The following is a 27,923-nucleotide window of genomic DNA, read 5'->3' as shown; positions in this document are numbered from 1 at the left end:
GCGAGCCCGGAGCCCCGCCCCGGCTCCAAACCGAACGCCGCCGGTGGGATCCTGGCGCCCGCGTGCGTGCGGGGCTGGGAGCTTACGGAGGCGGCGGGACTGGAACACGAGTGCGGCTCCGCCTGGGCAGTGCCCCCACCGCGCACACTCCTACCGTCAGGAACCAACACCTACCCGCGCACAGAGTGGGACGGTCGGCAAGGAGACGTTGTTGGGGGTGCGTGCGTGCGTGACACTAAGGCGACGTGGGGTCGCTCGGGTGCGAGCGGGGTCGGGTCTCGGCTCTCTGCCCAGAACCGCCCCAAAGGAGCAGCGGGCTCTGCCCTTAGCCACGCGGAGGTCCCTCCCGCTTTTCAACAGAGAGCAGACGCCAAGCTCCAGCAGGTCCCTCTGCCTTGTTCCACGTTTATTCAAATGACAGAGTCGCGCTTGGGGAAGGTCTGGCCTAGGCAGCTGGTGTTGGGCCATCAGCCCTCCTCCTGGGCTCTGCTGACCCCTGGTGGTTGGGCTGGCCACTGAGGGCACCGGGCCCCAGCCCTCCTCGTTGCACCGCCTGTCCCCACACCGCAACAGGAGGCAGGGGAGTTCACAGGGCCGCTCAGGCAGGGGAGAGACCTGTAAGGGTGTGTGGAGCTGGAGCCTGGGGAGCGGAGGCTAGAGACAGGGCGCCAGAGACAGGGCCGAGAGGGACCTCTCGGGTTAGGTGGCCGGGGAGAGGCCCAAGGGCTCAGAGGGGTCCCCAGGGGGAGGCCGGGGTATGTGCTCGCATGTGATGAGGTGGGTGGGCAGCGCCTGGGTGTCGTGAAAGATGACGAAGATACTGGGCTGGCGGAGGCAGTCCACGGCACTGTCGTAACGCAAAAGCACGTGGCCCGGGCCCCGCAGAGGGGGTGCCCGCAGCTGGCGGTGGCCCTTCCCGTAGTCACCGGTCAGCACTCGTGCCACGAACACTGCTTTGTGGCCATCGGTATTGGGGGGCGAATAGCGGTCTTGCACCGACAGGGAGGCGTGCTTGGCGAAGTACACGCCCTGCCCGTAGAGCGTGCCTGCAGGCAAGATGGGCTGGGGTCAGGGCCCCACTGGGCAGCAGAGCCCACGCCCAAGCAGGACCCAGGCCTCACCATTGCGGCCGCAGAAGCTGCGGTTGAAGCCATACGCGCAGATGTCTGGGACAGCGGGCGCCGACGTGCCATGGTACAGGACGTGCTCCACTGGGCGCCGTTCACAGCGCTGCTCCAGGCGCTCTCGGTGCAGCTCGTACTGCTGCTGCAGCAGCGGGTGCAACACGCGTTCCACCTGCCAGGCGGTCACAGGGTTATTTGGAGACAATCCCTATCGTCTGGGCCAAGGGGACAGAGCTGAGCCTGGAAATCAAGAGCCCTGTGTTGGAGAAGGGCAGGGTCCAGGGAGACTACACGGCCCCAGTAGTGCTCTGTGGAGCAGTGGACATTAGCCACCTGGATAGGACCCCAAGTGGCACTGGAGGGCTTCTTCCAGGGAGGCCTGGAGGTGGGCAAACTCAATCACTCACCAGATCTTGGCACCCACAGACAAGCCTCTGCAGACAAGAGCTGAGCTAGGTGCCCACCCTGCCCGCAGGACTTCACTCCAATACCAAGAGATACCCATGGACCTCTCGGTGCTGGGAAGACCAGGTGACCAATCAAACAGCTATGGATGAGCTTCAGGGACCCACACAAAGTTACTAAGGAAATATAGTCTCTGCAAGGGGATGCAAAAGAATATTACATCCGCCCTGGCCAGTTTGGCTCAGCGGTTAGAGCGTCGGCCTGCGGTCCTAATAGACCCGGGTTCGGTTCCCGCTAGGGGCGTGTACCTTGGTTGCAGTTTGTCCCCGGCCCTGGTTGGTCGTGCGGGTGGCAACCACTCGATGTGTCCCTTTCACGTCGATGTTTCTCTCTCTCTCTCTCTCTCTCTCTCTCCCTCCCCTCTACCTGAACAAAAAATGGAAAAATGTCCTCGGATGAGGATGATAAAAAAAGAAAAAGAATATTACATCCATAAAACAAGACTCGCTAATGTGAAAATTAGCGAGTTCTTACATTAGGAATGGAATTGATGATTAATTGAAAAATAAATTTAATTTTTTTTTTTTTTTATTCTCACCAGAGGACATTTTTCCATTTTTTGTTCAGGTAGAGTAGGAGGGGGAGAGAAGAACAGAGAGAGAGAGAAACATCGACGTGAAGGGACACATCGAGTGGCTGCCACCCGCACGACTGACCAGAGCTGGGGACAAACTGCAACTGAGGTACATGCCCTTAGCGGGAACCGAACCCGGGTCTCTCGGGACCACAGGCCAACGCTCTAACCGCTGAGCCAAACCGGCCAGGGCAAATTTTAAAAAATTTTAAAGAATGAGATTGCTGAACTAAATCTAGCAGGTAGGCCAAATAATAAGATCATGGAGATAGATTTAAGGAGTGACTCAGAATACAGAGCAAAGAAAAGAAATGGAAACTGAAAAGACAGGCGGAGGAGGACTGAGGTCTGTGCAACAGGAACTCCACAAGAAGAGGACAGAGGGTGACAGGAGCAAGTGAGATACTAATGCAAGGCAATTTCCTTGAGCTAAAGGCAATGTCCCCATGTGGAAAGGACCCATGAGATGACAAGGGCAGTGGGGAAGGACACATCCCTGGCACCTACCTGCCGGAAAATGCCAACCTTCAAAGTGAAAGACTATTAAAGCCACACACACACACCAATGTCAACATACAAATGGGAAAGTCTCACATTCGCACACTGGGCTTCTCACTGCCAATGCTGGGTGCTAAGAAACCATAGAGAGAGAGAGATTTTTTTTTTTTTTTAACTTTCCAAGAGCAAAATTTTTTAAGATAAAAGAAAAGGACCATCTTTCAAAGATCTGGAGGAAGACATATTTTGACCCTGAACACTATATCCAGCCAAGCTATTATTGATGAGGACGAAATCAGGATACATTAAGACAGGCAAGAACCAACCAGCTGTGCTAATTTAAGTTAACAGAAATGTCTAAAAGAAACACATGCAACTTTTGTCTGAAAAAGAATAATTGACATCAATATTAAATTATAGTTGCAAATTGCCCTGGCCGGTTTGGCTCAGCGGTTAGAGCGTCGGCCTGCGGTCCTGAGAGACCCGGGTTCGGTTCCCGCTAAGGGCGCGTACCTCGGTTGCAGTTTGTCCCCGGCCCTGGTGGGTTGTGCGGGTGGCAGCCACTCGATGTGTTCCTTTCGCATCGATGTTTCTCTCTCTCTCTCTGTTCCTCTCTCTCCCTCCCACTCTACATGAACAAAAAATGGAAAAATGTCCTCGGGTGAGGATTAAAAAAAATAATAATAATAATAAAATTATAGTTGCAAATTACCTCTAATTGTAAAAGTCAAACTAAATTTAAAAGTTCAGGATGGTTACTACTCACTCAAGGAGATACTTCTACTGAACAGAAAAAAGATCTATGCAAGAGGGTGACCAGGAGAGCAACCCAGCAGCCAAGCACAGCACAGAAAAAAATGGAGAAAGTGAGGGAAAAAAGAGCTATCAGGCCTTGAACCTAGAATATCCTCCTTCACAAAACCCAGTTTCAATCACTAGAACTTCATTTCTCCATGTGCTCTGTGGTTCAATGGTAATTAATATTCCTTCATTATCATTATATATCCATCAACCTATTGCTGAAGGGGGGAACTTTTGATGGTTACAGAATAGAAGATGATGTCCATTTGTCATCCTTGATGACAGAGTAAAGATGATGTAAATGCATTGTGAGATGGAAGATGGAGAAAAGAGAGGGGGAAGGGAGGCCATCCCCCTCACCTTCCACCCAGGAAGACAGGAAATAGTTTCCAAAGTTAAGTGGGGAAATAAAGAGACTCAGGTGTACCCTCTAGAGTCACACAGGTGCTGCCTGGAAGACTGAAGTGCACATAACTGACAAAACCTGCTAGGAAGTCAAGGATGTGACTGCAGTGTGTCCCTCTTCTCCCAAAACACAGAAGGGACAGTTGCTAGGTCCAGAAGTGGAGGAAATGTACTTGGTCCAAAGTTTAGTGATCATCTCCAGGAAACCAGTGGTGGTGGGTAATGGTGGATGGTGGTGATTGACAGGGCCAGGTCTGGGGAAAGCCAGAGGTTCTGCCTTTCTGACCAGTTCCAGGTAACTACGGCTGCTGTGTCCACCCACTTGGCATTACTGGCACAAAGAACCCAGCTCTCTTGTCCCTTCCTTCTTGCCTTCTGTGAGCCCTCCCTGTCATGCATGAGAACTCAACCCTGCTCTGTTCCAGCTACTCTCATCCCCTTCCTTCCTTCCATAATGAGCTCATTTTCAGACTGATTCCTGTCCTCACCTCCCCTTCACTCTGCATCCCCCAGCCCAGCTTCAGCTCCAGTCCTGCCTCCGCACTCACTGTCAGCTGACCAGCCTGGCAGAGCCTCCTCCTCAACTGTTCCTTCTGGCCATGCAGATATCCTGGACTTCGCTACCCTGCAACACTCCCCTTCCCTAGTCCCTCCTCAGCCTCTTCTCCCTGCGCTCCTGGGGTTTCGCTGTCCCTCCCACTAGTTGGTCCCAGCCTTCTGTGAAGCACACCCATGCTCAGAGTTCCCACATTTAGCAAGTAAAACAACAGGAGGAGGCTATGGCCCTGCAGCCAGCCCTCTTCTTGCTGGAGCAGAACCATGAGAGGCAGAAGAGCCCCCAAGAACAACACAAGCACATTATCTGTGGAATGAGCAATCCTCACAATAGCCACAAGATGGCATGACCACCTCGTCCTCCAAATGAGAAAAATGCAGTGGAAAGGGCCACACCCTGGTGTAATTAGCAATGCAGGGACCCGCTCAAGCCAGTTGGGTCCTGGGACCCCTCAATCTCTATGCCCTTTCTCCCCAACCCAGACTTTGTGAATGCCCTCGGCTCAGGGAACAGTGCTGGGAAGCCTGATGCTCTTCCCTCCCCCAACAGCTTCCAGCCTGCCCCACAATGCACAGCTCCTAGCCAACTGACCCTGACAGGCAAGAACGACAGTCCACAGGCTCTGCAAGGCAAAGATGGTGCCATGAGCCCATGAGGCCTTGAGGCTGACAGGACCAAACCTAGACTCACCCGGACAATGCGGATCCTGCTGTGGACAGTGTCCAGGGTGTTGTAGAAGGCCTGCACCACTGCCTGGAACTCTGAGCTGTTCTCAGCCAGACGCTCCAGCCTGCCCAAGGGCCCTTTCAGGCTCTGCTGTGGCACTGACACATGGGGAAAAAGAGGACCCAGGCCATGCTGGAGGCATGGGTGGGTCCCTGAGAGCTAGCCCACCCCACCTCCTCCCAGTCCCAGGTGTAGACTCACTGATGGGGCTCGAAGCCTCCAAGGGAAAAGTCAAACTCTGATCCTGAGGTCCAGCCAGCAGTGCTGCTAAGTGGCGGGCCGCCCGGGTGGGCTGGACCCCAAAGCCACGGAGGACAGTACAGTCATTGTGAAGGGCAACACTCACACCATGGCACTGCTCCAGGCGGGCACGCAGTTCTGTGGGCAGCATGTGACCCCGAAGCCCTACTCTCTCCTCCCGCAGGTGTACCTCCAAGGCAGCCCCTAGTGCCCGGTCCAGCTCATCCATGTCCTGCTCAAAGGCCGCATGTACTACCAGCTGTGCCTGGCCATCAGTCCCCCGACCCAGGAGCTCTTCCTCCTCCAGTGGGGTCGGCTCCAGCAGGGAGAGGGCCAGTGCTTGCTGCAGTGCAGCAGCCTCCTCCTGCTCAGCCACTAGGCCTTGCGGCTCCAGCGACCGGTGGAGAGCCAACTGCAGTGCAGCTTCCTCCTCCAGCTGCCCAGGTACCCCAGTGCTGGGGGTCATGGGCTCCTCCCCAGCCCTGGGTACAGGCTCCTCCTCTGGCTGCTCCTCAGGTTCTTCCTCCCCCAGCTCCAGGGGCAGCCAGTCCTCCCCATTCAGGCCCTCCAGGGTGGCCAGCAGCTCTCGGACCTCCTCTGGGGACAGGAATAGGCACTGGGTGAGGGGTTCAGCTCAGGGGTTCAGCCAGGGTGGGGCTGAAGGATAGGATGTGTCAGGAAATAGGTGAAGATGGTTTAGGGAGTATGGGGTCACATGACAGATGGGGGAGCAGGGCGGGGTAGAGGGTGAGATTAAAAAAGGCCACAGGATGTGCTGGGTGTCCCCAAGGAACCGTTCCTACCCAGGCTCAGGTTCTCCTGGTCACTGCCTGAACTGTCTGGGGGCCACAGAGTCTGGGACTGGCCAGGGAGGGCCTGGAGGGCCTCAGTGGGGTCCACCTGTCAGGAGAGAACGTTCAGGTCCACTGGGCCCACACCCCTCCCAGGCCTCTGAACAGGGGTGGAGTAGGTAAATGGCTGAGGTGTGAGAAAGGGGAGGGACGGGGCGGGCTCCAACTCTACCTCTGCAGGGTTTGTGTCCAGGGTGTCCCTGGCCAGACGCTCCGTCCCAAAGACACACTGGAACTGAGCCTCCAGCTCCTGAAGAAGGTGCTGCCCCTCTGAGCCCAACAGGAACCTGGCACTGCCTGGGTGCTTCAGGCTCAGCACATGACAGCTAATGCTGCCTAGCAGACTTTGTAGGAACTCCTCAGCTGCCTGGCATGGGCCCAGGGCTCCACAGAGCTGCAGAACCATCAGAAGTGAGGGGGCAGCTTATAGAAAGGTACCAAGAACTCCCAGTGGGAGAGGGAGCCAAAGATGAGAAATCTTCAAAGGTCACTTACCCGAAAGCCAGTCATATCTGATCCTTCAAGTGGGAAGAGGGCAATATCTCCGAAGCCAGCAAGAAGATCCTCGTGATAGAGCTGTATGAAGCGCATGGCTCCTGGCTCCATCAATAGCACCTTCTCCACTAGCCCCTCCTGATCTGGTGACACCACAGGCCCCAGGCTCCCTGACTCCACCTGCTCCAGAGTCCCCATGGCATTCTCCACTGAGTCCAGTGGGCCTGGAGATCCTACAGGCCTCGAGTTTACCAGTTCTGCCTGCCCTGAAGACCCCAGGAGGCCCAGGCTCCCTAGCTCCTCCTGTCCCAAAGACCCCGCAGGCTCTGAGCTGACTGGCCTGGCCTGACCCAGAGACCCTATGGGATCTGTCCTTAGAGAGGTTTGTGACTGGTTGGGTGCCTCCTCACAGCCCAAGATCACAGTCTCTGCACCTTTCAGTGCCCTCACTGGCTCTCCAGCCTCCAGAAGAGCATGCTCAGTGGCCCCAAGCCCCGACTTGGCTGAGTGGTCCTCTCCACTGGTGTCCACAGCAAGCTCCTCAGGCTCCAGAACGTCGTAATGGGGGACCAAGCTCAGCTCTGAGTCCTGCAGCCGGTGGTTTTGCTGTAGTACCCTTTCAGCCACTTGGGGAAAGGGAGAACAGGAGGCCTGTCAAAGGTGTGGGGGATGAAAGGGGTGGGCCAGGTCTGTCCAGCCCCACTCACCCTGCCACTGCTGGAAGGAGACCACAGTCCCTAGGTGCCCTGGTAGGCTGCGCAGGCCCACCAGGGGGCCCCCACCACTGCGGCGCTCATTCTCCAGGTACAGCTCCAGCAGCAGAGGGTCCACAGGAGTGGTGACCCCCACCACACGCACTGCTCGGGCCTGGGGCACTGGTGCCAGGGATACCTTGGCTCCCTCCAGGCCCAGGGTCTGAGCCTGCTCCTCCAGCACACGGAATTCTGTGGAGAAAGCACAATTTGGCTCAGTGCGTTACCCCCTAACGGGTACACCTGCCCCTATCCCACTCTTACCTGCCTCAGAAAGTGGCTTAGGCAGCTGGACCAGGGCCCGGTCTGGTCGAGGACTGGCCAGGGCAAGGCAGGGCTGCTCCAGGTGCCCCATGGCCTGAAGCAGATCCTGGACGTACTGTTCCAGGCGCTGGGGTGCAGTGTCAGGGGGCAGTCCTTGGAGCAGCAGGCGTGCAGGAGCACGTGGTGGGGCTGGCTGCAGTCTTAGCTGAGCACCGTGCAGCTCATGCTCCTTCTGGGCCAAGACCCTTGCTGCATCTGTGGGCAGAGGTGGGGAGTCAGGACTGGTGGCCTGCTGTGCCCAGGCTGCTCTTTCCATCAGCTCCCTCACCTGCAGTCTCCCGAAAAGTGAGTATGCCTCCGTGGCCAAGTCTCTGCCAGCTCAGCACAGGTCCCCCCCCAGAGCGTCTGTGGTTCTCGAAGTAGAGTATGAGAAGTTCATCTGAGACGTTGGGGGGCAGCCCTCTGAGCTCCACTGCTGCCCCCACCTCCTCTGCCTCTGCCATCACAACCCTGGGACAGGGACCAGCAGGTAGGGTAGCTATCTCACAGTCCAACCCCACCCTTCCCAACCCCTGCTAGCCCCCCTTCCTCCCATTGCTCTCCCTGGCACCCCTTTCTTCATGGGCGACCTAAACCCTACACTTACACTGCCTGCTGCCTGGGCCGCCCCAGAACACACCTTCAGCCAGGACTCCTGAGCCTGCTCTACAGGCAGAAGGCCTATGTCCGGAAAACAAAAGTGAAACTGTCTGAGGGAAAGAGGAAGGGAGGGGCCTGGAGCGCCAGGCTGGGTGGCTGCTTCCTACTGTCAGGCACTACAGCAGAGCCTTCCACCCCACCCCACCTTCTCAGTCCAAAAGGAGCCCCCAGTGACCAGAAGGTGTTGGCTGGACATGACCACTTAGTCCAGCTCACCAGCCCCATTGTCCCATCCCAGCCCACTAACTGGCAGGATAGGGGGAGTGACCCTGGCTGTCCTCCATTCCCACTGGCCTCTCTCTGTGAACCTAAAAATAGCCAATTACCCTCCCTACTAAATCCACCAGGGTGCTTGAGTCACTGGCCCCTACTCAGGGACCTCAAGCCTCTGTGTTCCCCTCCCTGCCAGCATGAGCAGCTTGGGTCTCCAGGCATGCCCCTGGCTCATGCTGGTTTTCAACTCTCCCCAGCTACTGTCCCAAACCTGCTCCTCACCCTTCACATCTAGTGGGTGACCGGGCCTCACACTTAGTGAGTATTAAGGGTGAGCAGCTCCCAATTTTTACCTATAAGTGCTTCCCAGCACAGCCTTCCTCTGCCTCCTCCACTCTCTTCCCTGGCTCTCTCTCTGGTCTGTGCACCTGCCCAATCTTTCCTTCTTACATCATCGTCATCACTGTCATCATACCTAACCCCATAAGGTGCAGGCACCATGCCTTGCTGCAGTGAACCCTCATCACAGAAGGGGAAACAGAGGCAGAGACAGGGCCCAGGGTAGTGCTCACACCCAGGCCTCACCTTCAGAATCCAATTCCCTTTTGCCACAGAGCCCTGCCCCTGCTGCCCATGCTCCATTTGCTTCCAACCTCTAGAAGAGGTGTGTTCACAACTGTGATCTACCTCCCACCTCCCATTTACCCATCAGCCTCCACCTCCTCTGCTCCTCAAGGGGACTGAGGACCTGCCCAGCCTGTGCACCCAGCTGTGCACCTGACACCTTGGCTGCCCCCACCCTGGTCTGAGTCTCCATCATCTCTCACTTGGATCACTACACTAACATTCTAACTAATCTCCCTTTGCCACTCCTACCCACCTCCACTGCCCCTCCTTGTAAAGTGGCACCAACAGCTGCTACAGCTTGGGTTATGGTAAAAGCCAGTCACTCACAATAAAAGCCAAAGTCCTTTGCAGAGCCTGCCAGGCCCAGCCTGATCAAGCCCCAATCCCCTCTGTAGCCCCATCCCCCTGTACTCCCCATGCTCAGTCAGCTCCCACCTCTCCCTCCAGTGCAGTAGACTGATCCCACCTCAGTGTCCTTGCATTGGCTTTTCTCACAGAGCCACCTGGCCACCTTACCCCACTCAGTAGCAGATTTAACTTGATGCTAAAAATCTTTAAGGATCTATACAGGCCACTTCCAAGGCCCTGATCTCAACTTCATATTTTTCATTTTTTATTTTCTCAAATGTTATGAGCTTTTAGTTCCACAAAGCATGAAAGTATCCCTTGCCTGCTTTATATTTCTCTCCTCTGAGAACTCAATACCTTCTAACCCACTGTATAATTTACCTATTATGCTGCTCCCTGCTGCAGAGGTGTTGCCCAGGCAGCAGTGCACTGGAGCAGCCCCTATCATGACCAGATTGTTGAATTTTTATGACCCAGTTGTTCAACTGGTGGTAGCTTGAATCAGTCATGATGGGAGTATTTACACCACAGTCATATGCAAAAGGTGCAAATCAGTGCTTCCCCTTCCTAGATACAATTGTTAACCATTGAACCAGCACACCAGGGGCACAGGACAGAACCTTTTCTGAACAACTGCAGAACCTGGGAGAAGCTAACCATGCAAGAGCCAGTATTGCACAGTAAAGTCCCTAGGCCCAGGTGGAGAGGCACTGCAGCAGGGGTGTCCCTGACTGTGGCAGTCAGCACCTCCTCAGGAGGACCATTGGAGCTGGGGGAAATGAAGCCTCCAGTCCTGGTGCATCTCTAAGCCTCAATCCCTTAGTAGTGAAACAGGGCTAAGGATTGCAGCCTTGTAGTTGTGAAGGTGTGATGAAGACAGTGAGAATGAAAGGTCTCCTATGGAGCCTGGAATAATTTGCTTTCAATGACTGGTATAGATAATGGAATGATTAAATAATTAGGTCTCTTGATTTGGGATAGCCTTGGATGAAAAGGGAAAGTGGTGTTTTATTTATTTACTTAGTCCTCACCAGAAGACATTCTATTTATCTCAGACAGAGTAGGAGGGAGGGAGGGTGAGAGAGAGAAACATCCCGGTAGCCCCGACCTGAACCGCAACCGAGGTACATGCCCTTGACCAGAATCGAACCCTCGACTCTTTAGTCTGCATGCCAGGTTCCAACCGCTGAGCCAAACCAGCCAGGGTGGGAAGTGGTGTTTTAAAGCCAAGAAAGGATGGAGAGTGCTTGGCAACCTCAGTAATCCCGGGTTTAGGAATAAATTTCTCAACTCCCTGAACCAAGCTGGCCAGGCAGACTTCAGCCTCCGGGGGTCCTCAGTCCCCATGGCCCAAACCCACTTCTCCGGGGACAGTGTGAGACTCTGGCTCCGGCCTGGGCAGGGCCGCAGCGGGTCAAGTCCACCCAAGAGCAGCACAGTCGCATCGGTGGCCCCGCCCCACGCTCGGCCCCGCCCCGTCACGTCACAAGGCCCCGCTGCGTCTTCCGAGCCGCAGGCGCAGGCCCAGCCAAGACGGCTGCGGAGCGGGTGCGGGTACGGTTCGGGTGCGGGCGCAGCGGCCATCAACCGCGCGGCCGCGCAGCCGACATCGTACGCACCGTCCTGAGACGCCCCGCAAGTGGTGAGTATCCGGCCCAAGCCCAGCAACCAGTTTACTCGCTGAGCCGCTGGGCCGGTCGCCTCCGCCCCCGCGCGGACCCTGCGCAGCCGAGCAGCGCCGCCGTGGGTCAGTCGGTCGGTCTGGCTGGAACGCGACGCTCGCTTGGGGCCGGGGCGGGGGGGGGGGCGGTCGAGGGTCCATGGCCTGGTGCGGGAGAGGGGGCGACGCGCTGCAGTGGCGGTGAGACCCGCGGCCCGAGTGCCCCCGACCAGGCAGGAAAGCCCACCCCTCACTCGGAGCAGGTTCCGTAGCCGCCGCCCCCATCTGCTTCTCCCCCCACGCTCGCTTTGTTTCCCAGCACGCCCTCTGGTTGCTTCCATCCCCCACACACCCCCGCACCCCTCTGTTCCTAGCGTACCCCACTGGCAGGCACCCCGGCAGCTGATCCAGGCCTGCTGCCCCTACTCTGGAGCGAGGGACGGACGGGCTCTGCTTTCCGAGAGGGTTCAGGGCTCGCGTTGCTCACAGATGGCCTGAGGATTTCCTGGGATAGAAATAGACGCCGGCTCTGGCCCCTTAAAGCTGCTTAAGAGGAGGGATGCGAAGGGGAGGGTCCGGGCACACCCCACATCTCCCGGCCGCGCTCTCACCTCGACCAGGCCGGCTCTGACCCGGGAGACCACAGCATCAGTGGGAAGGCCCTTCCACTTGCTTTTAAGAAACAAACTGACAGTAGTCTCCTCCACCTTTGGGGTTGGCCTAGAGCGGCCCCTAGGCAAGAAGCCCCAGGCCCAGCCACCCACCCAGTCCCCCACCCAGTCCCCACCCTACCCTCCTGGACTCAGCTGCTCCTCTGCTTGGGGCTTCCCTGCTGCCCAGAGGCAAAGGTCATGAATTCCTCCTTGCGTCTAGATTCCCAGCAGTAGGTGGGGACAAGTCACCCCAGGGCTGACTGTTCTCTTTCTCTCCTCTAGGGGGAGACCACAGAACTGGAGGCCATGCCTCATGAGAAGAGTTTCTTGGTGTCTGGGGACAACTATCCTCCCCCCAACCCTGGATATCCTGGGGTGCCCCAGCCCTCCATACCTCCCTACCCAGGGGCTCCTTACCCACAACCCCCATTCCAGCCTTCCCCTTATAGCCAGCCAGGGTATCCCCAGGGCACCCCCAGTTCCTACCCTCAAGGGGGTTACCCTCAGGACCCCTACCCCCAAGCGGGCTACCCACAAGGCCCCTACCCCCAAGCGGGCTACCCACAAGGCCCTTACCCCCAAGGGATCTACCCTCAGGGGCCATATTCACAGAGCCCCTTTCCACCCAACCCTTATGGACAACCACAGGCCTTCCCAGGCCAGGACCCTGACTGTAAGTAGTGGGGCAGGGGCTCAGGGAGGGTGGGGGCTCCAGGCGTCCACAAGTGGCACTGATCCAGCCTGTCCTGCTCCCCAGCACCTCAGCATGGGAACTATCATGAAGAGGGACCCCCATCCTACTATGACAACCAGGACTTCCCTGCCACCAACTGGGATGACAAGAGTATCCGCCAGGCTTTCATCCGGAAGGTGGGCCTGGAGCTAGGTTTGGGGGAGCAGTGGCACTGGGCAGGCTCTGAACAGCTCCTTTCTCAGGTGTTCCTGGTGCTGACCCTGCAGCTGTCCGTGACTCTGTCCACTGTGGCTGTGTTCACATTCGTCAAGGAGGTGAAGGGCTTCGTCCGGCAGAATGTCTGGACCTACTATGTTTCCTATGCTGTCTTCTTCATCTCCCTCATTGCCCTTAGCTGCTGCGGAGAATTCCGACGAAAGCACCCCTGGAACCTCATTGCACTGGTAACTTCAAAACCTGAGCCCCTGACCCCCAGGGCCCAGCCTTCCCACTCCACACTCCCACTGTTTGCACTGCCCCGGGTTGGGAGTTTGTGACTGGAGCAGCCCCCGTACCTAAGGTCTCGTTTCCCCACAGTCAATCCTGACTGTCAGCCTGTCCTACATGGTGGGCATGATCGCCAGCTTCTACAACACTGAGGCAGTTATCATGGCTGTAGGCATCACCACAACTGTCTGCTTCACAGTGGTCATCTTCTCCATGCAGGTGAGGGGTCCTGGTGGTCTCCTTCTCCATGCATGTGAGGGCTCCCAGGTGGGGCTGCTGGCCCGGACCCTTGCAGGGTGGGCACCCAGGACCTGCTGTCCCCTGTACCTACAGACCCGCTATGACTTCACATCATGCATGGGCGTGCTCCTGGTGAGCATGGTGGTGCTGATCGTCTTCGCTGTTCTCTGCATTTTCATCCGCAACCGCATCCTGGAGATCGTGTATGCCTCACTTGGCGCGCTGCTCTTCACCTGCGTGAGTGAGGGGCCACCCGGGGCAGGCACAGGGTGGGGTGGGCAGGTACCTCAGCACTGCATGCTGTCACCCCAGTTCCTGGCAGTGGATACCCAGTTGCTGCTGGGGAACAAGCAGCTGTCGCTGAGCCCGGAGGAGTACGTGTTCGCGGCACTTAACCTGTACACAGACATCATCAACATCTTCCTGTATATCCTCACCATCATCGGCCGCGCCAAGGAGTAGCCTGAGCCCTGGCACGTGCGGGGCCCCACGCAGGTGGCGTGGCTGGCGTAGCAATGCCATCTGGACCTCCCCTCTCTCTCCCTGGACACAGCCTGAGACCGAAGAAGCCCCTCTCTAACTTTCCTGTGTGTACGCTCCAGATAATTCTGTTTGGACCCGCTGTGGCCAGCATGGCCCCTTCTAGCCCTCCTGCCCCACCAAAGGGCAACGGAGTTGGGTTTCTTTGCCACCTCCTGCCTACTCACTGTTGCATGAGCCCTTTCTGCCAGCCCGCCCTAGGGGATAACACCAGGTCCCAGGGGAGAAGGATTGAGCCAAGAGGTGAGGGTGCACGTCTCCTCTCCTGTTCCAGCTCCCCGCCTGGCATAAAGTATCCTCTCCTCCTCCCCACCCCCATCCAGGAGTGCTGCCCTCTGGGGAACCTGAGGGGTGAGGGTCTCGTCCCTGTGCTAAGCTCTGAGGGCAGAGAGGATGGAATATTTTGGGGGAGAAGGATGCCTTCCTCTCATTCTGCTGTCTTTAAAATTCCAATAAATGGGACCCTCTGCTCTCTGTGCTCTTCTTGTTACTCTTCTCAGTGCCACTTCTTCATGAGGTGGGGAGGGACTCTGGGCCTCCCCAGGGTGATGAAAGGGGGCAGGACCAGGCATTGATGGTGGGGTTAGCATGCAGCAAGGGTTAATGGAAATAGCTAATCCTTCTCTATCCATGCTTCTGCCTCCTTTCTTGCAATCTTCCCAGCCATGTCCTAAGGTATGAGCCAGGATTCCCAGCTGATGGACAGGGACCCCAAGGCTCCTGGAGGTTAAGCAAGGTGCCTGGGTGACATGATGGTAAGTGGCCTGGCTGTGTCTGCCACTCCTGGCAACTGTACAGCATGATGTGAGACCCTTACCATCTTGCTCGAGGGGCAGTGGCCTAGGTCACTGACCTACCCTGGGCAGGCCTGTCATGCTCAGACGCTGTCTCTGCAGGGCCCCCAGGGAGCCCAGCCCTGGCTTCGACAAAGGCCCTCCACACCTCTCCACCCTCCCCAAGAGAAATGCAGACTAGAGCCCCTGGCGGGGAGCTGGACAAAGACTGGACTTGGCCAGTTGGCCTCTCCGCCTGCCTCTGGCACCTTCCGTTGGCCTCTTCAGGCCCCTTCCATTCAAGGACCCTCAGCTCCAGCTCATTCTATATGTCCTCCCCTGTGGCTCTTGGCTGCTACAATTCTGGAACTCACACCCTGACACTAGGATATATGTTCAGATGTCAGTTAGTCCATATCCTTCACTCTGGCTCCCCCAAAGAGGGTCCCTCCGCTGCCCTGGGCCCAGCTCTAAGGACTTCCCTGCCCTGAGCCTTCCTGAGCTCCTAACCTCATTGGACACTCCTTACTGTGGCCTTCTTTGGCAGGACCCTCCATCCAGCATGGCTTGAGAACCCTCCTGGGGCTCCTCCACCTTCTCCCTGGGAACCCATCAAACTCCTTCTTTAACTGGCACCAAGCACCCCAACACACTGAGCCAGCACCCCCACCTCAATGTTTACAGGCACCTCAGCTGAGGCCCAAAGCCCAGTCCATCCTCCTCTAACCTGTTGCTCCTGCGTTATCTCCTTCAATAGTATGCAGCCCAGGCACCCAGGCCAGGACAGGGCTGTTCTCTCTCCCCTTGTTCATCCTGCTTCAACTCCTGTCTCCTTGTCTGCATCCCAAGGCCTGCTGCTGCTCACCTGTCAGTTCAGCTCCACCGACCCTCTGCCTGGCCACCAAGTGTATTTCCAAAACACTGATCACACCACCTGCCTACTTAAAACCCTCTGATGGTTGCAGGTGGGATGAAGTCCAGATTCCTTGCCTGGAATACAGTTCCTGCCATATGCCCCCTGGCTGCTCCAGCTGGCCTCCTGCTCTCCCCTCACCCTCAACCCCCAGGCCTGACCTTGTAACAGCCTGAGCCACTACAGGCCACACTTCCCCTGTCTGGAATGCACACTGCCTTCTCAGCCACCTGGGCCCTTCCTGGCATCTACCTCGTGGTTTACAGCAGTTGTCCAGCTACCCTTAATTTCTCTGCTTTGTTCACATGCTGCGCACAGGCAACACAGCCTCCCCCCACTTCTTGCAGCTGTCTCCTTGAGCAAGAGCAGTTCCTCATTGAGGTGTCCTGCCCACCAGAGTTATAAGTACACAGGACTCTGCTCAGTGTTAGCTCACAGACCCAGCAGGATTTCACACTGAGGAGGAAACAGCATTCACATAGCTAAAGAGAACAGCAGTCAAGGCAGAAGGAGGAAGGAGGAGCTCAGGTATGAGCCAACTGTGCAAGGACAGTGTTTTCTCAAGTTCAAGGAGGACACACTCCTGGGCTTATCTAACCCATGAGGGAGATTCCCTGGGGACAGCTAGGTCAGGGGCAGGGCAAGGACTAGGAGACCCCTACTGCAGGAGGGAAGGCCAGAACCACACACAGGTAAGGGCTTGGACCTGTCCTGTGGGTGAAGGGAACTCTGGCAGGAGCCACAATTTGGTTTGTATTTAGGCAAACGAGTCCAGTAACAGCATCCAGGCAATGGTGAGGGGTTATGAGCAGGTGAAGAAAGCAGAGAGGAAGAAGCTGCTGAAGTATGCCAAAGAAGAGCTAGGAGAGGTACTGGAGGGAGGGATGGGGCATCAGGAGGCAGCATGCAGTGCCTAAAAGGGATCAGGCTGGGTCCGGGGCAAGGCTGGCAGGGTGTTGCTGGGCTATGGTCTGCTGTCTGCTGTGACCCACCCAGGGAGGGGAAAGGGGCAGCTTCTGATCTGAGTGGGTGGGGGAGTGTGCAGAAGATGCTCACACTGATTCACAAAGCTGAATGGAGCCACAGCAATGGCTGTCAGGTCAATCATATAGATTCTTCAAGTGAAGAAGGAAGCAGCCTCCAACATCTGGGAGCTAGCTTGGTCCTATCAGCTAGGCCCTGGTGTCACCAGGAGCTGGCTTGGCACTCTCAGATATAGGCCTTGGTATTCTCCTGTTCAGAATCTAAACAATTTCACACAACAGCAGTGTCAGACAAAGCTTCTCTGTGACTCATCGAGACAAGAAGACCACTCTGTAATCATGTCTGAATGCAAAAAACATGAGCCCTGTCCAAGCCAATGAGACCAAAAGTGCCCTGCCCTACCTAATCTGAGTGTTGCAGCCTCTTTTCAGTAGACAGCTTCAGCCTGCCTCTGGTCTATCCTCCTTCCAAAGATAATGTTGAGGTTTTCAGTCAGAGAATGATTTCCCTTCCTGACAGCATCCAGTCTAGGGCAAAGCCCTGCTTCCTTAAGTCCTCCCCAGTTCACCCAAACAAGCCAAATCCTACTAAGGCCTTTCTAGCACCCCCTTCCTGACTCCCCACAGTTCCCTGTGGCTGGGATCAGGCTGGGTCCAGGGCAAGGCTGGCAGGGTGTTTTGTCAGTGGGCTGTGGTTTGCTGTCTGCTGTGACCCACCCAGGGAGGGAAAGGGGGCAGCTTCTGATCTGTAGTAGCCCAAACCTGTTCAACCACAGGCAGCACGGGGGGGGGGGGGGGGGAGGCAGTGGGAGGGGGCTTCTGTTGGAGGGCACTGAAACAGCTAGCTATTCCCAAGGCCAAAGAAGGCTAATTTATTCTTCAATCAAAAATGTTTATTTACAGACATAATCATTAAATTCATTCTCGTTTTCAGTAACAACAGAAATGATCTATGTCCCCATCACACTCCCTACCCTGCAAAGCAGCACTGTCATCAGTACCACAGTAAGAGGCAGCCCAGGACCCTGGCTCTTGTAACACCCAGCACAGGTGTCCTGTGGCACCTGCCCAGGGCTACCACTGAATCCGAACTGGAAGTGCCTTCAGAACAGGGACTGTAAACTGTGTGTTTTAATCCTCAACTGAGGATATGCTTTTTTTTAAAATCCTCACCTGAGAATATTTTTCTATTTATCTTCAGATCGAGTGGGAGGGAGAGTGAGAGAGAAAGGGAGAGAGAAACTTCGACGTGAGAGGGACACATGGACTGGCTGCCTCCTGCATGACCCCAACCAGGGCTGGGGATAAACTGTAACTGAGGTACGTGCCCTTGACCGGAATCAAACCCACAACTCTTTGGTCCATGGGCCAAAGCTCTACTGCTGAGCCAAACAGGCCAGGGCGAGGATATGCTCTTTTAAAATTTTTATTTTAGCCTGGTCAGTATGGCTCAGTGGATTGAGCATCATCCCAGGGACTGAGAGGTCCCAGTTCAATTCCTGGTCATGGCACATGCCCGGCTTTTGGACTCAATCCCCAGTAGGGGGCGTGCAGGAGGCAGCTGATTGATGTTTCTCTCTCAAATCGATGTTTCTCTTCCTCTCTCTCTAAAAATTCAATAAAAATATATTTTTTAAAAAAAGAAAAAAGTGCCCTGGCCGGTTTGGCTCAGCAGAGCATCGGCCTGCGGTTCAGAGACCTGGGTTCAGTTCCCGCTAAGGGCATGTACCTCAGTTGCAGTTTGTTCCCGGCCCTGGTTGGGTTGTGCGGGTGGCGACCACTCGATGCGTCCCTTTCACATCGATGTCTCTCTCTCTCTCCCTCTCACTCCATCTGAAGAAAATATGGAAAAATGTCCTCGGGTGAGGATAAAAAAAAACGTATTTTAGAGAGGGAAGAAGGGAGAGGAAGAGAGAAAGAGAAACGTCAATGTGAGAGAGAAACCAACCGGTTGCCTCCTGCACATGCCCTGACCAGGGACTGAACCTGAAACCTTTCGGTGTAGGGGACAATGCTCCAACCAACTGAGCCACACCAGCCAAGGCTGACCTGTGCATTTTAGCACGCAGGCCAGCACCTAGCCCAGGGCCAGGCACACCATAGGTGTCAACCATGGAGTGAGTGGCATGAGCTGAACAAGCACTAACTCTCCCAGGAACAGGGACAGAGAATGCTGCAGACTTGTGGACTTTGGCTCAACATCAGCATAGGTGGGAGGCGTTTCAGGAATGTGGCAGCAAAACAAAAAGCCCAGGAGAATTACGGTGGCACATTTAGGGGAACCAGGTGGAAGAAAGAGGATTCAGGGGAGAGTGTGGGTTGTTGGGTCAGGTGTGGACAGCCATGTGTGGAAAGGTCAGGAGTCTGAACTCTGTTTTGCAGGCAGTGATGAATCACTGGAATCTTCCAGGGAAGAGCCTGCTTTGAGGAAAAGCAGAAAGTCTTGCACACAGTGATTGTGCAGGGAGACCTAGGCTGGGGTAGCACTCAGGGCAAGCCCCTTCCCCATTGGGTCCTAGGCAGCAGGATGGCTTGGCTGTTCTGCTACCAACAGCATTGTGTTTCCTGAATGTCTTCTTTTTATCTCAGGCTTGTCGGGCATTTCAGACTTTTCAGAATGCCCCAAATGCAACACCCCCCACCCCCCACACACCCTCCAACTTCTCAGCTCCCACTCTCACTACTGAAGAGTGACTCTTTTCCCCCTGGGCCCTCATTTCATTACATTATCCATATCACCTTCTTTGCCACCGCAACTTCTAAACCTTTAGGCTCTTTTGCAACAGCTTCCTCCCTTAAAGCCAGGCCTTCTGCTCTCCATTCTGCTCCAGACTGGTTTTCCCTGTTACCTATCAGGTTCCTGGTTCTCGGAGGACTCTAGTACTAGGTTCAAAATCCTCCTTTTACCCTAATTGCTATCATGACCCTGGGCATTTCAGATTCTACTTTCTAAATGCTTCTCACGCCTGTGCCCTTCTCCCAAGGCAAGGCCACTATCATCTCTGCAGTGGATCCCAACCCATCCTGGGCATTGCAGATAAAGAGGTGATGCCACTCCCGTGCTTCATCTCCTTCAGAGGACTTCTGTCAAGATGGGCTAAACTGACCTGGGACCCTGACTCTTACTCTCAACACATAAAATTGCTAGATAAAATATTTTTACACTTTTAAATATACATAGCCAAGCAGACATGCAAGAAATAAATGTGATGAGAGATCCCCCCTCCCCCCTTCAGCTGTAAGGGAAGAGTTGCAGCTGTGGGGTATGGAGATTGCACTGAGGAATCAAGACCTGGCATTCAAGACCCAGCAGTGGAAGTTCCACCAGCAGCCTGAAGGACAGAGCCTCACCAACACCAACACCCAGACCTGATCAGCTAGGCCCCTGATGGTTGAAGGTAATCAGCCTCATGATATCTGTCCAACAGAGGATAGGGAAAACTCTATTTTTTATTTTGTTTTAAAGGACTTTAAAGTAAACGTGCTAGCCCTGGCTTGTTTGGCTCAGCAGTTAGAGCAATGACCCATGGACCAATGAGCTGCGGATTCGATTCTGGTCAAGGGCACTTACTTTGGTTGTGGTGCGTCCCGGCTCTGGTTGGGTCCTGCGAGAGGCAACCAGTCGATGTGGCTCTATCACAAGGATGGTTTTCTGTCTGTCTCTCCCTCCCTCCCACTCTATCTGATGACAAGTAGAAAAATATCCTTGGGTCAGGAATAAAAAAATAAAGTAAACATGCTTAATATGTTAAGGAAAGTACAGGGGGAAATGGAGAATTTCCCCAGAGAATTGGATTCCATAGAAGAAATCAAACTGAGCATTCTGAATGAAAAAATACAACTTACTGAAACTAAAAATTCAACAGATGGTCTTATGAGTAGATGAGACAAGTCAGAGAAAAGGATTAGTAAACTGAAAGGACAACAAAAAATACTCTAACTCACAAAGAATAAAAAATAGATGAAGAAAAAAATATAAGAGAGTGAGGGAAAGGTAAAAAATGCACACAGTGGAGCCCTGAATGGCTCAGTTGGTTAGAGTGTCATCCCAACTAGAAGGTTGCAGGTTTGATTCCCAGTCAGGGCATGTACCTAGGTTGTGGGTTTAATCCCCAGTTGGGGCACAGGCAGGAGGCAACCGATGGATGTTTCTCTCCCTTCCTCTTTAAAAATCAATAAGAACATGCCCTGGCCGGTTTGGCTCAGCGGTTAGAGCGTCGGCCTGCGGTCCTGAGAGACCCGGGTTCGGTTCCCGCTAAGGGCGCGTACCTTGGTTGCAGTTTGTCCCCGGCCCTGGTCGGTTGTGCGGGTGGCAGCCACTCGATGTGTTCCTTTCACATCGATGTTTCTCTCTCTCTCTCTGTTCCTCTCTCTCCCTCCCACTCTACCTGAACAAAAAATGGAAAAATGTCCTCGGGTGAGGATAAAAAAAAAAAAATCAGTAAGAACATAAGGATAAAAAAAAGGAACGCAGTGGAGCCCACAGAAGAAGAGAAAATAATAGAGAAGCAAAGTCTAAAGACAATGCTGAAGCATTTCCAAATCCAATGACATCAACCCACAATCTACCAAACTGACACAAAAATGTCACCCTGACCTCAAAAATCCCCCAGTTTATCTTATGATCTCAGTGTTATCATTTTAATTGTGTTCCCCAAATTTATATGTTGAGTTCCTAACCCCCAGAACCTCATAATATGACCTTATTTGGATATTGGGTCATTGCAGAAGGAATTAGTTATGATGAAGTCTTCCTAGAACCCGTCTGTCCTCAGTTGCAGGGCCCACAAAGGTCTGGCACAGAGGTAGCAGGGCAGGCCCAGGTGTCCCAGAGCAGGGGGAAGTCATGGACTGGGGGTGGGTGGCCACAGCACTGCTCACAGGAGATATATGAGGAACAGGCCAGCATCCACAAAGGGGAGTGGAGGTACAAGAGATGAAAGGGGCAAGCAGGGAGGGTGGTACTTAACCTGGACGTAGAGGGAGCAAGAGAAGTGGCAGGGTCAGGCAGGGTCCATGCACTTGCTCCACAGGATTCACACCACAAGGCTCCAGAGTGCTGGTAGTGGAGTCAAGGGACATAACAGAGACTATCCTGCGGCCAGGATCTCACAGATCATACAATCATATGAACTGGTTTTTAACAACCAGGACAGATCTTCAGATAAAAGTAGCTTCTTCCTCTACTCCAAACCCTCAAACCTTTCCATCTCACTGAGTGTAAAATCCAAAGCCCTTAGCCTACAAATTCCATCCCACCTTTCTGACTCAGTTGCCCCCTCTCTGTCTATGACTCATTCCCCACCATTTCACTGGTATCCTTAATGGTCTTAAAAAAATGCACCAAGCCTGCTCATGTGCCCCAGGGCCTTTGCAATGTCTGCCCCTCCTGTTTAGAAGCCTTTGCCCACAAATACCCTCATTCCTTATTCTCTCCCTTTTTTCAAGTTTCCTCCAAGCATCACCTTGTCAGGATGGCCCTCTGACGCTCTATACTAAAGAGCATTACCCTTTCTTGCTCTGCCCTCCTCCTGCTCTATTCCTCCTCATGGCATGAATTACCACTACAGTCCTCCCACCAGAATGTCAGCTGCAAGGCCTTTGCTGTGTTCCCTGCAGGGGTAGGAGATGGTGCTCAATGCCTGCTTTGGAGCAAATAACTAAATGCAGTCTTTACAGTCGCCATGAGACAGCTTCACCACCCCATGCTGAAGAGGAGGAAACTGAGGTGTGCAGGGGATCACCTGGTTGTAACTGACTGAGTGGGAACCTTCGCTCAGGCTTGTCCGATTCCAGTCCCTCCCCTCCCCGCCCCCCCGCCCCAATCTCTCAGTCCATGGAGTGATGCTCAGTCCACTGAGCCACACCAGCTGGGCCAAAGCACCACTCAGTTTCTATGCCCTTGTTTCCCCCTGAGACTTTGTGAATGCCTCTGGGAGGGAACAGGGCTGGGAGCCTGACCTGCACTGGGCAGCTCCTGGCCATGTAAATGGAACCAGAGAGAGCAGAGGTTCCCTGCTTTTCCCCTGCTGTCCTCCAGAACCTGTAGTCATGCCTGACAGGCTTTCAAAATCTATGGACTGACCAGAAAATGCATTTAGCTCTTTCTCTGTGCTAGACACTGCCCTTGTTGCTCTGCATGCACTAGCTCTCTCAGCCTTCGAAGTGGAGGAAGGAGCATTGCTACCCCATTCGACAGGTAAAGAAACAGTGGCCTGCCCTGGGCCACACAACAAAGCCAGAGCAGGCAGTGCAACTACTCTGATGCTGCTGAAGGAGGCCCTGAGGGGCAGCTCAGGAGCTGAGGTCTGGAGAAGGAGTAGGAATCAACTGAGGGTCATGGTTGGGGGCAACATAGGTCTGAGCTGGGGCCTTGGAGTCTGAGGGTCAGGAACCCCAACCACATGTCTCTAGCAGCCCATGTGCCCATCCCGCTCCCCTCCCTTGAGGCTGACCACTCTGTTCTTTTTTTTTCCATACGCTGCCCCTAGTGGGAACCAAACCCTGGACTCTCTAGTCTGCAGGCTGACACTCCAACCGCTGAGCCAAATTGGCCAGGGCTGACCACTCTGTTCTTCATGGCTCTCCCAGCATGCCATTTTCCCAGCTCTCCCCTTCTTTGCTACACTCCAAGTAACACTTCGCAAAAAACAGAGAGGAATTGACAACATGCAGAAATTGCCAAGCCTCCAGAACATGAAAGAGCCCTCCTGGTCTCTGCCCTGGCCTGTAGTTCCTGAGCTTTTCATGATGGGTAATTGAATGACCCATGGTATTGATGACCAAGGTTACAGTTCCAGAGACTCTGTCTCTGGCCAAGACCTAGAGAATCTTTCCTCTGAGGCCCCTCTTTACAGATCTAGCCAGCAGGACCCCAGGTAGACCAACAGATGTCCTTGCTCTCCCTGAAGCCATCTACCTTCCCACAGTCCTCCAGACTCACTGAGGGGACAACTGGCTCATTCAGAAATCCACGGACTCATTGCAAACATTCAGAAGACCAATTAGCACCTGGCCTGTTTCTACTGCTAGCCAACACATCTCCAGTTTCATGGTGGGAAAAAGAAAAAACGTTGAATAAATATGCATTCATATATTCATTGAGCACCTACTATGTGCCAGAGGCTATACCAGGCTCTGGCCTCCTGGAACATCACCACAGTCTTCTGACCACAGCCTAGATCCAATGGGGGCAAGGGGTCTTTCCGACCCCAGTGGGTGTGCAGAGAAAGGCTCTAGCAGAAGAGGTGAAGCTGGAGGTAGAAAGAGCAGGCCAGAGACTAGGCTACCTGCAGCAAGCCCCATCCTTGACAGCTAGGAAAATATAGGAAGAATGGACTGATCGGGGGTATCTGGGGGAGAGCCCAGGAACTTGACTATGTCTCAGTGCCCTCACCTGTAGGATGGGTTTTCATACTATCTGCCTGGATGAAAGGTAGAAGTGGGTATGGACAGAGAGCTTCAGGATAAAGGTCCCTGTTCTTCAGCAACTTTATGCCTTGAGAAGATGGTTTTACAAAGAAGCTTGTTAAACCACAAAGAATCCCAAGCCAAGATGGAAGCAAAGATCCCCAAAGTCCTCACTCACCAAGCGGGCACACTGAGCTGAACATAATGAGGCTAATCTGAATGCAGAGGAATTGTGCAAAGTCAGTGACCCACAACCAGAGGGATGATCTGACTCAGCATAAACAAGTAGGAAAACACTGAAGATTTGCTTGCAGCAAATTCCTAAGGAGTCTATGAGGAGCACAAATCCTGAGTGGATGCCAGGAGGTTCCTGTCACTCCTGCAGGTGTGACCTTCTGGCAGTCAGGAACTGAGGGCCATTCCAAAGTGACACTGTCCCAGACCTCAGACAGAAGATCTAGACAGAGGATGGTGAAGCATGGCCCAGTAGCCCTCACTCCCCATGTCCTCACCTCCAAACATGTGATCCAAATTAACATTGATAAATTTTTGGATGAATCTTTTGCTCTCTAAACTGCTACTCTATCCCAAACTCAAACCTGATAAATTTGGATACCAAAGAACACGTGTATACATGAATATAATGACCAAAAAAAAAAAGGTAAAATTGCAATGAAGAGGAAATACGAGTAGAGAGAGCAAATGAGCCTGGAGAAAGTAAATACAAAGAAAGGCCCAGGTGCTGCAGCTCAGAGTCCTGGGAAACCCTGGGGGTCTCTACTGAGTGTTGCAGGTCTATAGAGAGGCTGGAGGTAGACACAGGGTGACTGATGACCAGGCAGCTCCAACACCCATAGCAGAAACTACAAGGCCATCCTTATTCTAACCCATGCCCAAGACCAGTCCACTGGTACCCACTAAACTTTTGTCAACTCTGTCCACTTCTCTCCACCACCAGCATCAGAGCATTAGAGCTGCCCTCGTAGCTTGGTCAGATGACTGCACTGGTTTTTTTTTTTAATCCTCACCTGAGGACATTTTTGCATTTTATCTTCAGATAGAGTGGGAGGGAGAGAGGGAGGGAGAGAAAGAAACATCAATGCGAGAGAGACACATCAGAGTGGTTGCCATCCACATGACCCCAATCGGGGCTGGGGACAAACTGCAACTGGGGTACATGCCCTTAGTGGGAAATGAACTCAGGACTCTTTGGTCTGCAGGCTGACACTCTAACCACTGAGCAAAACCGGCCAAGGCTGCAGTGGCTCTTTTCCCTTCAATTTATTCCCATACCTCCTCCATTAAGCTTTTTGAGGGCTTCCCAAGGTCCTTAGGATGAAGATCAATGTCAGCCCTGTGACCATAAGACTTTATCACAGCATGGGTCCTGTGTCCTTCCTCAGCACATATGTCCTGTCCCCTCCTCTGCCCCATCCCATGCCAGCCCCTTTCAGTTCCTTCAGTGAGGCCATAGGGCAGTGCCCTCTGCTGGGAAGCTATTCCAACACAGGAGAGCCCTCCATAGCATCTCATTCGGCACTTCCTCAGGGAAGGCTACCTGGAGCTGACTGGGTCTGACCCACCCATGATGTCCTCTATCAACAACAGGAGCAGCACTCATCACTTTGGCCATCTGACATTTGCATGTGATTACTTGATTCATAGCTGTAAGGCAGGGATCATGCCAGATTATAACAAGTGCTGAACCCCCAACTCCTAACACAATGCCAGACACACAGTTTGTACTCAAAATATTTTTTTGGAGGAAAGAAGCATGGTACAAAGGGAAATAGAGATGATGTATCAGTTAAAGTTCTTATCTTTTCTATTTTTTTATTTATTGATTTTTAGAGAGAGGAAGGGAGAGGGAGAGAGAGATAGAAATATTGGTGGAAACTCCAGCCGGGCCAGAGTTCTTATCTATTAAAGGATCATTTTTAAGGAAAGGGTTCGTACAATTGAGGGGCTGGCAAGTCTGAAATCTGTATAGCAGGCCAGCAGGCTGGAAACTCAGACGGAATTTCTAGGACAATGATGAGAAAAAATTCCTTCTTCCCTGGAAAATCTGTGTTCTGCATTTAAGGCCTTCAAGTGATTGGATGAAGCCCACCCACTGATTGAGAGTCATCTCCTTTAAGGCCAAATGATTGTTGCTTGGCTGATGTGGCTCAGTGGTAGAGCACAGACCCATGCACCAAGAGGTCGCTGGTTTAATTCCCGGTCAGGGCACATGCCCAGGTTGTGGGCTCAATCCCCAGTGGGGGGCATGCAGGAGGTGGCCAATCGATGTTCTCTCTCATGGATGTTTCTGTCTCTCTCTCTCCCTTCCTCTCTATCTGAAAATCAATTTAAAAAATTACTATGCAGCTGTAAGAAAGAAAGATCTCTTATCCTTTGAGACAACATGGAGGGACCTGGAGAGTATTATGCTAAGCGAAACAAGCCAAGCAGAGAAAGACAAATATCACATGATCTCACTTATTTGTGGAATATAATGAACTAAACAAACTGATGAACAAAACTGACCCAGAGACAGAGGTAGGGTACAAACTGACAAACCTCAGAAGAGGGGGTGTTGGGGGGGAAGAGATAAACCACAGAACTTATATGCATGTATGCATAACTAGTGGACAGACAACAAAGCTGGGGATGGGGATGGGGAGGAGGGTGTCAATGGGGGGAAAAGGAGAAACATCTGTAACAAAAACAAATTAATAAAAATAATTAAAAATAAATAAATAAAATAAAGTCAAATGATTGTCAATGTTAATAACATCTACAAAATACCTCACACAAACACCTGGGCACCACAGCCTAGCCAAACTGACACATAAAATCGAATCATCACAGATGGTAAAGACAGCATCAACCCAAGGAGAGACCAACAGCAGGGCAAGACTGGATGGGAGAAGAAAACTGAGCAGGCTAAATAAAATGGGAAGCCTCCCTGGCCAGTTTGGCTCAGGGGTTGGAGTGTTGGCCTGTGGATAAAAGAGTCTCGGGTTCAATTCCGGTCAAGGGTACATACCTCAGTTTCAGTTTGGTCCCTGGCCCTGTCTCTGACATCGATGTTTCTCTCTCTCTCTCTCTCTCTCTCTCTCTGTCTCTGTCTCTCTCTCTCTCCCTCTCTCTCCCACTCTCTCTCCTACTCTCTCTCTCTCTCCCTTCCACTCTATCTGAAGAGAAATGGAAAAGCATCCTCGGATGAGGATTTAAAAAAAAGGGATTTTCACCAGCTGGAGGAAAGCCCAGCAGAGATGTTCTATAAAGAGAGAGGGTGTGGCCTGGCCTGAGTGGCTCAGTTGATTGACCGCTGTCCCATGGACTGAGAGGTCCAGGTTCAATTCCTGGTCAGAGCACATGCCTGGGTCTCCGGCTCAATCCCCAGTAGGGGGTGTGCAGGAGGCAGCCAATTGATGTTTCTCTCACATCAATATTTCTATCTCTCTCTCTAAAAAAATCAATATAAACATATTTTTTTTAAAAAGAGAGAGAGGGAACAGAGACCTGCTCCATGAAGAGATCTAGGCACTGGTTCCCAGGGCCAGAGTGACTCAGCCAGGATTATAGTCCCAGGCATGGGAGGAGGGTGGGGGCAAGCCCCCCCACCCCCATTGTGAGGTCCAGGTAGAATGCTCAACTCAGACTGACCCCAGCCTTGGCTGATCTTCAACCTCATCCTTGCCCCCACCCTCCTACCAGGAGTGTGCCCTCTGGCTTACACCAACTTCACCATCCTCTTCTGTTTGAGAGCAGATGCCCACAGAGCCAGTGGAGGTCGTGAAGACACGGCCTCACTGAACTACCAAGGTCAGGCCCACAAAGTCCTCTTTGTAGGCAGCACTTAGACAAGGAAGTGAGATCAGGACTCAGAGATCTGAACTCTTGGAATCTGATGAGAAACGAAGTTGTGTTCTTGAAGGGACTACAGTC

General features: G+C 53.5%; 2 protein-coding genes and 1 long non-coding RNA gene across 5 annotated transcripts; 2 read left to right on the top strand and 1 right to left on the bottom strand.

The window, feature by feature from the left end:
- Positions 1-72: 72 nt before the first annotated feature.
- On the bottom strand, positions 73-12,024 carry PARP10 (poly(ADP-ribose) polymerase family member 10). Of its 3 annotated transcripts, XM_036281363.1 has the most exons (13): positions 11,910-12,024; positions 11,678-11,803; positions 8,398-8,471; positions 8,080-8,261; positions 7,752-8,006; positions 7,443-7,679; positions 6,736-7,361; positions 6,413-6,634; positions 6,193-6,289; positions 5,351-5,986; positions 5,114-5,247; positions 1,122-1,296; positions 73-1,046 (listed from the first exon to the last, which is right to left on the bottom strand). In XM_036281363.1, exons 4-13 carry the CDS (start codon positions 8,252-8,254, stop codon positions 700-702), a joined length of 2,904 nt encoding a protein of 967 aa, XP_036137256.1. In that variant the 5' UTR covers positions 8,255-8,261; positions 8,398-8,471; positions 11,678-11,803; positions 11,910-12,024; the 3' UTR covers positions 73-699. The 3 variants fall into 3 exon arrangements, with proteins under 3 accessions (XP_036137256.1, XP_036137257.1, XP_036137258.1); XM_036281364.1 differs by lacking the exon at positions 8,080-8,261; XM_036281365.1 differs by lacking the exons at positions 8,080-8,261; positions 8,398-8,471.
- Positions 11,154-14,385, top strand: GRINA (glutamate ionotropic receptor NMDA type subunit associated protein 1). Its single transcript, XM_036281367.1, has 7 exons — positions 11,154-11,280; positions 12,234-12,624; positions 12,709-12,821; positions 12,888-13,088; positions 13,222-13,350; positions 13,465-13,608; positions 13,684-14,385. The coding sequence occupies exons 2-7, from the start codon at positions 12,258-12,260 to the stop codon at positions 13,831-13,833; spliced, it is 1,104 nt and encodes a 367-aa protein (XP_036137260.1). The 5' UTR covers positions 11,154-11,280; positions 12,234-12,257; the 3' UTR covers positions 13,834-14,385.
- A 5,137-nt stretch (positions 14,386-19,522) lies between these two features.
- On the top strand, positions 19,523-24,629 carry LOC118643344. Its single transcript, XR_004961980.1, has 3 exons — positions 19,523-19,978; positions 22,200-22,308; positions 23,072-24,629. It is a non-coding gene; the product is annotated as an uncharacterized LOC118643344 (long non-coding RNA).
- Positions 24,630-27,923: the final 3,294 nt, after the last annotated feature.

The sequence above is a fragment of the Molossus molossus genome, unplaced genomic scaffold (assembly GCF_014108415.1).
Source record: "Molossus molossus isolate mMolMol1 unplaced genomic scaffold, mMolMol1.p scaffold_m16_p_33, whole genome shotgun sequence".
Lineage (NCBI taxonomy): Eukaryota > Metazoa > Chordata > Mammalia > Chiroptera > Molossidae > Molossus > Molossus molossus.
Note: the sequence above shows the minus strand (reverse complement) of the source record. Positions and strands in the feature narration are given on the sequence as shown.